We start from the raw sequence: 10,173 nt of genomic DNA, 5'->3' as shown, positions 1-10,173 counted from the left end.
AGAAGTGGGAGGTGTTATAAATGTTGGAACAGAAAGAATACATAGAAATCTTGTGATGAAAGGGCTTCTTTTTTCAACTTAAAACTTTTGATGTTGAAATAATTGTAGTTTTATTTGCATTAGTGATGAATAATGAATAGGATGAATAGGATCACATTTACCCCAATTTAGCTTCCTCCAGTGATAAAATTTGGGCAAAACTGTAGTACAACATTAGAACCGAGATACCGATACGGCTAAAGTCAAGATACAGAACATTTCCCACACCATGACAATCCCTCATGTTCCCCTTTTATTCAGAATCACCTTAACCATTCAGCCATGAATCTGTCTTCCATTTTTATAAATTTGCCATTTCAAGGATTTGGGAAGGTTTAGCTACTTGTCAGCCACTCAGTTGTGTCTGGCTCTTTGCGGCCACATGTAGTGCAGTACGTGAGGCTTTTCTATCCCTCACTGTCTCCCGCAGTTTGTTCAGATTCATGTCCGTTGAGTCGGTGCTTCTATCTAACCATCTCATCCTTTCTTTGGTCTTCAATCTTTCCCACTATCAGGGTCTTTTGCAATGAGCTGGCTCTTCACATCACATGGCTGAAGGATTGCAGCTTCAGCATCAGTCCTTCTAATGAGTATTCAAGGTTGATTTCCTTTAGGATTGACTCGTTTGAGCTCCTTGCTGTCCAAAGAAGTCTTAAGAATATTCTCCAGCATCACAGTTGGAAAGTGTCAGTTCTTCGGTGCTCAGCCTTCTGTATGGTCCAGCTCTGACATCCATACATAACAAATGGAAATACCATAGCTTTGATTACACAGACCTTTGTCGACAAAGATGATGCTTTTAATACGTTGACTAGGTTTATCATAGCTTTCCTTCCAAGGACACTGCATTGTGGTGAGGGTGGCCCTAGACTCCTGGATGATAGGGAAAATCCTGACTCTGCCCTGATACCACCTAAGGAGCAGGAGAGGCACTTGCTGCCCCTTTACTGCTAGGGGTGTGTGGATGTGGATGTCTGATTGGGTCAGTCTGATTCTGGACCCCCACTTAACCATGAAAGTTGACCACCACCACTACAACTGGCAAGCCCCACAGGAAGCCCAGGGTTGGAATATGGGTGAAAGTTTCCCAAAGGACAGGAACGGAATTTCCAGAGCAAAGAGGAAAAGTACCGGGTGGGAAAAAAAAAAAAAACCAAAAACCAAAAAACAGTGCCTGGTGCATTATTATTCATTTTGGGGTGACTTAGGAAGCTTCTTTGTGTGCTTAGTCAATCATGTCTGACTCTGCAACACCAAGACTGTAGCCCGCCAGGCTCCTCTGTCCATGGGATTTCCCAGGCAAGAATACTGGAGTGGGTTGCCATTTCCCCCTCCAGGGGATCTTCCTGACACAAGGGGATCAAACCAGTGTCTCCTCTGTCTCCCTTACTGGCAGGCGAATTCTTTACCACTGAGCCACCTGGGAAGCTTAGAATGCTTACTTATTTTTAAATATTTTCGGTGATTGTGGCTTCTTAAAAAAAAAGGCAGTGAGAGAAAGTGGAACAATACTTAAATCATTTTATGTCTTTGTTCAACATTCATTTCTTCTGCAGCATTTTACTGAGTGAGTACACTGGGTTAGGAGCTGTGCTAGTTATTGAGAACCCATTGGTGAAAAACCCACTATTTTTTTCTCAAGAAGCTTGAAAGGTGGGGGTTTCTGTTTGGCAGCTGGGTAAAAAGGTAGGAATTTTTTTCTAAAATTGTACATGTATACATTATCTTAGTTTTGAAATGTAAACCATATACACATGTGAATGCACCTTTATTTTAAGCAGAAGTAGGGCTTTTCTTTTCAGAAAGAAAGTGATGAGTGGGGGTTATTCTCTAGGTGTGAAGGCTTCTCATGGCGGGGGCCTCTCTTGCTGTGGAACATGGGCCCTAGGCCTGAAGGGCTTCAGGAGTTGTGGCCCCTGGGCTCCAGGGCACAGCATTGATAGTTGTGGCACACAGGCTTAGTTGCTCTGAGGCATGTAGGATCCTCCAAGGCCAGGGATTGAACCGGTGTCTCCTGCATTAGCAGGCTGACTCTTTACCACTGAGCCACCAGACAAGTCCTCTATTTTGTTTTATACCAGATTGTCTCTCATCCCCTCTATGGCTGGCAATAGACCTTTAAAAGTATTTTGAGACTTTAATTTCAGAGGAGGTAAAAGTGGTTAGTCACTATGATTTACTTTTCACTGTTAGCTTCGCTCTGATATATAAAGATCCTGGCAAGTGATTCAACCAAAAGGGGGCACAGAGTCTCTCAAGGTGAATAACGACCAGTTCAAGAGAAGTAGAGGAATGGGGAGGAGAGGGTCTGAGAACCTGAATTCATCTGGCACTTACCAGGTAGGTGAACTGCTGGAGCTTCAGTTTCTTCTGGGAGCACTTTTCTGATGTGTAGACCTCAAAGGAGGGAGGGAGATAACAGCCTGTAACAAGCTGTCAACTCAACACAGAATATCAAGAGAAGCATCTATCATTCCACTGCTTATAGTGGATTAATTGCCAATGAAGTTTCCAAAAATGATCTGATCCAGGGTTAGACCCAGGGCAAGTCCCTACAAGATAATGAAAAATCACAGGGACCAGGTCAGCAGAGTCTCATTCTAGATGAAGATAATGTGGACACATTCATTTCTAGTGTGAGTTTATATTTTCAGGCAGTCTCTGAAAATCCCTTTGACTCTTCCACATTTTTGACACCCTTATTTCCTATACAGGGCCTGTGATGTAAGTTTTTAATTTAACTCAACAGACATGGGAAAGACATATTATTGGCCAGATGATGTGCTAGATTATATATATGAAAAGATGAAATATAGTTCTTGATCTCTTTCAACTGGAACTGTTAGGGGAAGCACACTGACTGAAACCATCCACCCTGGCCAGGCACCATAGTAACAATTTGCATGGGTTGTTTTAGGACAGGAGGTCCTGGTAAGGAACCCTGAACTAATAAGCCACTACCAACCGGAAGAATTTGGGAAAGGTCAAAAGGAGACACCACATGTCTGACCACCCCGCCAGAATCCTTCTCTCTGGCATCCATCTTGGCCAAATGAGGCTTGCACCACCAGGAAGGACTCTGAGTCAGAGTGATTGGCTAAAGACAACCCGGAAACTAATCTCATCACCATAAAACCAGAGACTGCTAGCCACATGACAGAGTTGTTCTCCTGGGTTCCCTCACCCTACTGCTCTCCACCCAGGTGCCCTTTCCCAATAAAATCTCTTGCTTCATCAGCACACGTGTCTCCTTGGACGATTCATTTCTGAGTGTTAGACAAAAGCCCAGTTTCGGGCCCTGGAAAGGGTCTTCCTTCCTGCAACAGAACAGTTGACATGTGATTGGTACAATTATTTAGTTCTGTGCTTGAAAATAGATGAATTTATTTTTCCTTCAAAACATGATCTCTCTGGAACAATAAATCTAGATTTTAAAATTTGGAAACATGATATTTTTGCTTATCTTTAAGAACGAAAATAGTATTAAATGAAAGGAAATTACCCAAAGAGAATCTATGGAAAGTCGTCACTGACAATTTCTGCATACGGTCGCAAGTCTTGTACGAAAAAGGTATTTATGAAAACTCTGGATCTCCATTCAGGTATCATAAATGCTTATATATTATATGTATCATTATGTAAGTTTAATTTAAAACATCCAACACTTATAAAGAGAAACTGTGCTGCGTGCCTGCCTCCGTAGAAAGTAATTTACGCTGTGAATGCCTAGGCCATTACTAAGATGCAATGTTATAAAATTCTAGGTATTTATATGGAAAGGGAATACAACATTAAGAAGAATTTCCTTTTTCCATTTAAAGGAGTGAACACCAAAAGGCCATTTTAAGACTCTAGAAGTGCCATAGAAATTTCCAAAAGAGGTTGTAATGTATAAAACAAAGGGTAACACCAACCACAAGGAAAAAAAAAAATTATAGAAACGGGAGTGGGGGTGGGGGTGGGGGAGGGGGACACACTTCCTGGCTCAGAAGCTCTTAAAAGTTCTGAGCCAGGAAACCTCCCGCACCGGGGCGAGGAATGTCTTTGGCTCTGCACTGACTCCCTGCTAAGTTCCCCTTCAAGTTTTGGCTCCCTCGCTCCTCAGTTCCCGCCTCAGACCCGAACGTGGGAGCCACAGGAGGAGGCCGGCACTCATACCTGGAGCTGTCGGACAGAATCAGGTTGCCGCGCGCGTTGATTCGGAATGCCACCGCACCTAACACAGGCCGTATTTGCAGGCAGACCCAAGGGATTTCAAGCGACACCCGGAAGCTCATCTTACTCATTAGGGACCCAGCCGGGAAAAGAACAATAGTCAAATTGAGCCAAGAGCGCGCCTTCCGTCGCCCCCCGCAGCAGTTCGCGGGCGGCGCGCAGGGCCTGCGCCCGGGCTGGGGCGGGGAGCCGGAGCCCCGAAAAGGCGCGCTGCCCCTTTAAAAGGCCGCGCATCTCCGGGCCGGCCTTCCTCCCCGGGGCTCCAGCTGTGATTGACGCTGGGCGGCGAGAGGAGGCGCCTGGCGCTAACAAAAGTCCGGCCCTTGGGCGAGCCGCGCCGGGCCGCGAGTCTTTCGCTCGCTCGGGGCACCCGCAACAAGTGGCCGCCGCGCCCTCCCCAGGGGAAGCCGCGGGTGCGCAGGGGGCGCCTGGAGGAGGCGGCAGAGCCCGGGAGCCCCGGCCGCCCGCGCCGCTCGGCTCAGCGCCCACAGCCGGGGGGATCGGGGCGGGCGGATGGGGACCCGGCGGCGGCGGCGCGGCGAGCCTCTGGGCGGCCCCGGGGCGCGGGCTCTCCGCGGCGCTGCGCCCGCCGGCCCCGAACGCGGATTCTAAGGGCGGCGGCCGTCCCTGGGTCCCCACCCGGCGCAGTCGGGGCATTGCCAGGAGGGGACCGAGCCCACCCCCACCGCCCACCGGAGTGCGGGGGGCCGCCCCCGGCCGGAGATCGGCCCCGGCTCGTGGGGTATGCGCAGCTAACGGTCCCGTCGGGCGGGCTTTCCTCTGGCGGAGCGCGCAGGCGGTGCGCCCCAGCTATGGAGTGTCCGGGGAGACGGCGGGCATGACGGCGGCAGGATGGGCGCGAACAATGGCAAACAGTACGGCAGCGAGGGTGAGTGGGCCGTCCGTCCTCACACTCCCGATCGCGCCCCACCCCGCCCCCCCATCTCCTTTCCCCTTGCCTTCGCGTCTGGGAAGGAAGGTTCTCGCACGCCCTGTGGTGTCGGGGCGCACCCCCATTGGGCACCCTGTCTGGGCCATCACCTTCCCCCTCGGCAGGGAGTGCTCGGGCGCCCCGCGGGTGCTTTCTCACGGCGGGGTCTCTCTAAGCAACTTCGCAGGTTGTCCGTGCGACGGCTCGCGTGGCTTTTCTGCCTGTGGCGGAACGCCTGTGCCTTAACTTCCCTTCCCTGGGGCATCTGGGGTTTAGGGTGGAGAGTTTGGCAGCTGGCGGAAGACGGTTCTGAGAAACAACGCAGGGAAAACTTTCCCAGGCCTTTGTGCACCAGTCACTTGGACTCTCCTGTAGCAGGGAAAACTTCTGGAAGAAGTTAAGTTTCCATTCTCTGCTCACTGGCCCCCGAGCTGACAGCTTCGTGAAACTGACCACCTAGGGGCCATGCGAGGCCAGGCGTGGCGGGTTGGAGGGGGTGGGTGGGGGGTTGGTCTGGGCTCTCCCGGGGCTTGAGACGGGCAAAGGACCGTCTGTTACGTGGGGCTGGAAATCGCACAGAAATATTGCCTGTCAAGTGGGAACTTGGAAGTTGGGGAAACTTTAAACTCCACCTACTCCTAAAAGGGTGATGGATGTGTGGGTTGGCTTCTGCCTCGCCCCTCCTCCCCCTCTTTGCATAAAACCGTAGTGTTGGAACCCGGTTGATTAACTGCATTGCCCCTGATAGGCATACTGCACAGGCGTTTCCCTGCAGTTCTGAAGTTAGGAAGGTTTGTCTTTCGTGAACTTGGCTGGAGGGGAGTGCAAGAGACAGGGTCGGTTTTACAGCCTGCCCCCAGAGGACCGGCGGTTAGAAGCGGGGTCCCGCGCCTGCAGACTGCTAGGAATGCAGAATGGCTATTCAGCATGTGGTGTTAGAGAAACTTCAGTCATTCAGTTCAAAACTTGAGGAGCTCTGACCACGGAAGGTGGATGTCTCTCCCCCTTGCTTGCCACTGTGTTTCTTCTCAGCAGCTTTGTGAAATTACAGCAGAAACCGACCTTAAGAAAACCGTATCCACAAGAACCTTTTGTTTAAATCATTCTTTTTCCAGGGCATCATGTGTTGAATTCCACATATATATGATATATGTAGATTTCCTTATTCTGGACAGTTAAGTGAGAGAGATTTTTTTTTTCCCCTGACAATTTCATGTTTTGGTTTTTTTTTTTTTTAAAGAAATTTGAAAGTGGTCTTTTAAGATAGCCAACCATGAAATTAGGCCAGAAAAGATGATTGGAGAATCTTGGCCACCCCCCAAAACCTTGTGAAGTTAATGTTTTAAAAAATGGTGAAAAAATGAAAGATTAAGCCTCCTTCCTCTTGAGTTATTAAAAAGCTTTCAAGGAGTGAAGTGTGTGTTTGTCAGTTCTGGGTGTGTACCCATTACTTTACTTGAACACTGATGATGGGGGGTGGGGGGAGTCGGAGACTCAGAGAGGAGCACAGATTTGCAGCTCTGTGTTCTTGAAGAAACCCCCTCACACTCTTTCTAATCCTCTGCAACTTGTTCTGACATCCCAGCGTTCTCGTATTGTGCAGTGTGTGGTGTGTGACTACTTCCTGTCTGAACAGTGGAGTTTTCAACCCTTGGGAGAGAAAAGGAGAGACAGAAAACTAATGTTCTCCAGCTGTTATTCCTAACTGCTACCTCTGCATTTTCACTTCAGCTGAAGTGAAATTTTTACTGGAATCCGATTTAGATACACAGTGGACTTTTTATAGGGGGAAAAGAAAAACCTCTTGAGTTCAGCTGATTCAAGGGGACCAATAGGAAGCTTTGGGAGGTAACTGCGTTTTGGCTGGAGAGACACACTGTGTTCAGTGTTCATCAACTCTCTTCAAATGCATCCAGATTCTTCTCTTATAGATGGAGGTGGGGGGAGTGAAGGGGGATAGAGAGTTAGAATAACAAGAGCTTTTCAAAAATCTTTTCACCCCTGTTATACTCTGCCCAGTTGTACTTTAACACCCCCCCTAATATATATCATTATGTAATGTATTATAGGTTAAAATATATGTAATTGGGTATGGTCAACTTTATTACATTGTGCTGTTGGATGGTAAAGTCTATGCAAATAAGCCTGTGGGAATTTGGTATGTTAATGCCTTCTTTCTTATCTGAAACATCCAGTTTTAAAGAAAGCCAAAGCAGTCCCTAGACACAGTATTTCTGTTATCAGAGGAGACTGAGCATCGACAGTTTTACAGCTATAGTGCTATCTGCATCTGTGCTCAGTCACTAAGAGTCAGTCCTTTCTGACTCTTTGTGACTCTTTGTGACCCCAGAGACTGTAGCCTGCCAGGTTCCTCTGTCCATGGGATTTCCCAGGCAAGAATACTGGAGTGGCTTGCCATTTCCTTCGCCAGGGGAGTCTTCCTGACCCAGGGATTGAACTCTTGTCTCCTGCATTGGCAGGTGGATTCTTTACCGCTGAGCCATCTGGGAAGTCCATGGTGCAATTTAGGCGTGGTGTATTTTAAATGATCAATGAGTGTATATCCATAGAATGGCTCCGTGAGAGATCCCTGAACTATAAAGTGTTGGTATTTGTGTATACTTTAAAAATTTGCAACTTAAATGTATTTTGCTTACTACTGGAGTTGACACCACAATGTAAATGACCCTTAAATTTTAGAAATATTGTGAATTATTAGAACTTTTAAAACTTCAATATTTCATCTCACTTTGTCCTGCTCCTAGTTTGGGAACGCATGTAAGAATTAAAGATTTTAAAATTAAAAAAAAAAAAAAAAAAAGATATTTTAAAACATATTCCCAAGACTTACCTTAGCAGGTGCAGTGGGTGAGAGGCTTCCTAGTTCTGTGACATCCCAGGGAGCTTGTCAGAAATGCAGAATCTGAATCATTTATCACATGCATGTTAGAGCTCCAGGCAGTTCTTGTGTGGAATGCAAAGCATTGATTTGGGAGTCTGGAAATTTGATTCCAGCTTCTACTTAGCTACCAGACTTTTTTCAGTTGTCCCCAAGCCTTAAGGTCTTTATTCTATAGATTGAGGATAGAAAACAAAAATTTGGGGGGGGGGCATTATTTGCCATAACCACCCTTGAGCATGTAGTCCTTCATTTTAGTTTGTTCACATAATGCTTTAATGGACCACTTTGGGAAGATATGTTATAATGAGTATGATTGCCCTGATAAGTGTTGGTTACTCAGTTATGTCTGACTCTGCAACCCCACGGACTGTAAGCCACCAGGTTCTTCTGTCCATGGAATTCTCCAGGCAGGAATACTGGAGTGGGTAGCCATTCCCTTCTCCAGGGGATCATCCCGACCTGGGGATTGAACCCAGGTCTCCTGGACTGCAGGCAGATTCTTTACCATCTGAGCCCCCAGGGATGGCGTTATTGCCCTGAAATCAGTAAATATTCCTCTCCCTTTTGTCATCCCCTCTACCCTCATCTCTGTCTTCCTCACTCATTCCCACTTTCTCTCTTAACTCAGACAGTTTCTGCTTTTAATTCTGAGATTAAAGGTAATGTGCTTATCAATATTGGGTGTTTCTGGTGTTTTGTTTTCCTACAGACTTAGTGAATGTTCAGATTAATGATTTAATTCCCAGGCTTCAGGCAGACTTAGAATTTGCTCCAGGAAAATGTTACCACACAGGTTCTGATCTTCAGCTTTCTAGAAATATAAGCGAATGTCTAAATGATTAGTATGTTCGGGTAAACTCTTTTTATGGGAGACTGATTTTCTTTATCTTCTTTCATAAAGTTTAAGTTACAGCCTCTGTGTGGAAATCTGGAGAATAATTTGGGGTGATTCGAGCCATTAGAACCATTAGCTTTGACTCCAGTTAAACCAAATAAACAAATGTCTCCCTTCAAGTAGCCAGAGAGAAGCTGCTTTCCTGCCTTTTAAGGTTTCCAGCCTCACGCTCACTTACTTGGTGGTTTCATTGTTAATGTTTATTCAGCTCCAGCGGGGCTGAGTCTGTCATCCTTACACTGTTAACAGCTCCTTTGTAAACTCCTGCATGTCTTTAAATTGGCACTGATGAGGTTTGGGGATGGGCTTGACCTTGGTAGCTCTGTAGCTTTATCAACGCCCCGAGTCCCTTTCCCCCATCTCAGATCTGCGCTCTTCGGATGCGAGGAGCGCAAGTTGCCGGGGAACATAAATCCTTACCAGTCCCTCACCTCTTTGGGGAACATATCTTGAAATGATAATAATGATGGCTGCTGTTGGTGTTTAATTAGTAAGCTGTGTCTGTCTCTTTGCTCCCCCCTGGACTGCAGCACACCAGGCTCCTCTGTTTTCCACTATCTCCTCACTGTTTGAGCATGAGTTTGCTCAAATTCATGTCCATTGAGTCGATGATGCTATTTAACCATCTCATCCTCTGCCATCCCCTTCTCCTTTTGCCTTCAGTCTTTCTGAGCATTGAGGTCTTTTCCATTGAGTTGACTCTCTGCATCAGATGGCCAAAGTATTATAGCTTCAGCTTCAGCAATAGTCCTTCTAATGGATACTCAGGGTTGATTTCCTTTGGGATTGACTGGTTTGATCTCCTTGCTGTCCAAGGGACTCTCGAGTCTTTTCCAGCACCACAATTCGAAAGCATCGGTTCTTTGACACTCAGCCTTCTTTATGGTCCAACTCGTACATCTGTACGTGACTACTGGAAAAATGATGGCAGGTGACATTTTTTGAACTCCTGCTTTGTCCAAGCATGATCCTAAGCTCTTCATATACACTGAATCGTGTCATTCTTATCATGATTCTATGGGACAGGCATTCTTATATCTCCGTTTGACTGATGAGGAAACACAGTTCAGAGAGGACCATCATTTTCCCAAGGTCCTACAGCTAATGGAGGTGGAAAAGGGACTCATGGCCAGATTTATCTAAGCCCAGAATTTCTTATTCATTACAATTACCTATTTATTCAATCAGTGT

At 46.7% G+C, this 10,173-nt stretch overlaps 2 protein-coding genes across 2 annotated transcripts in view; one reads left to right on the top strand and one right to left on the bottom strand.

Annotated features, from left to right (window-relative positions):
* On the bottom strand, nt 3,081-4,911 carry LOC108638397 (translation initiation factor IF-2-like). The gene is made up of 3 exons (XM_018065479.1): nt 4,565-4,911; nt 4,198-4,470; nt 3,081-3,356 (listed from the first exon to the last, which is right to left on the bottom strand). The coding sequence occupies exons 1-3, from the start codon at nt 4,909-4,911 to the stop codon at nt 3,185-3,187; spliced, it is 792 nt and encodes a 263-aa protein (XP_017920968.1). The 3' UTR covers nt 3,081-3,184.
* FBXL7 (F-box and leucine rich repeat protein 7) overlaps nt 4,987-10,173 on the top strand; it is a 453,273-nt gene continuing 448,086 nt past the window's right edge. Inside the window, exon 1 of the mRNA XM_018065551.1 lies at nt 4,987-5,143. Within this exon, the coding sequence (XP_017921040.1) occupies nt 5,107-5,143 (37 nt within the window). The 5' untranslated portion in view covers nt 4,987-5,106. The remainder of the gene's footprint in view (nt 5,144-10,173) is intronic.

Source organism: Capra hircus, chromosome 20, assembly GCF_001704415.2.
Source record: "Capra hircus breed San Clemente chromosome 20, ASM170441v1, whole genome shotgun sequence".
NCBI lineage: Eukaryota > Metazoa > Chordata > Mammalia > Artiodactyla > Bovidae > Capra > Capra hircus.
This window is presented reverse-complemented; position numbering and strand designations above follow the sequence as displayed.

Coding starts and splice junctions, on each gene's coding strand:
- LOC108638397 (XM_018065479.1), bottom strand. CDS start 4,911: ATGCCCCGACTGCGCCGGGTGGGGACCCAGGGACGGCCGCCGCCCTTA. Junction 4,471..4,564: donor CGCCCAAGGGCCGGACTTTT/GTTAGCGCCAGG, acceptor GGCCTTTTAAAG/GGGCAGCGCGCCTTTTCGGG. Junction 3,357..4,197: donor ATTCTGTCCGACAGCTCCAG/GTATGAGTGCCG, acceptor GTTCTGTTGCAG/GAAGGAAGACCCTTTCCAGG.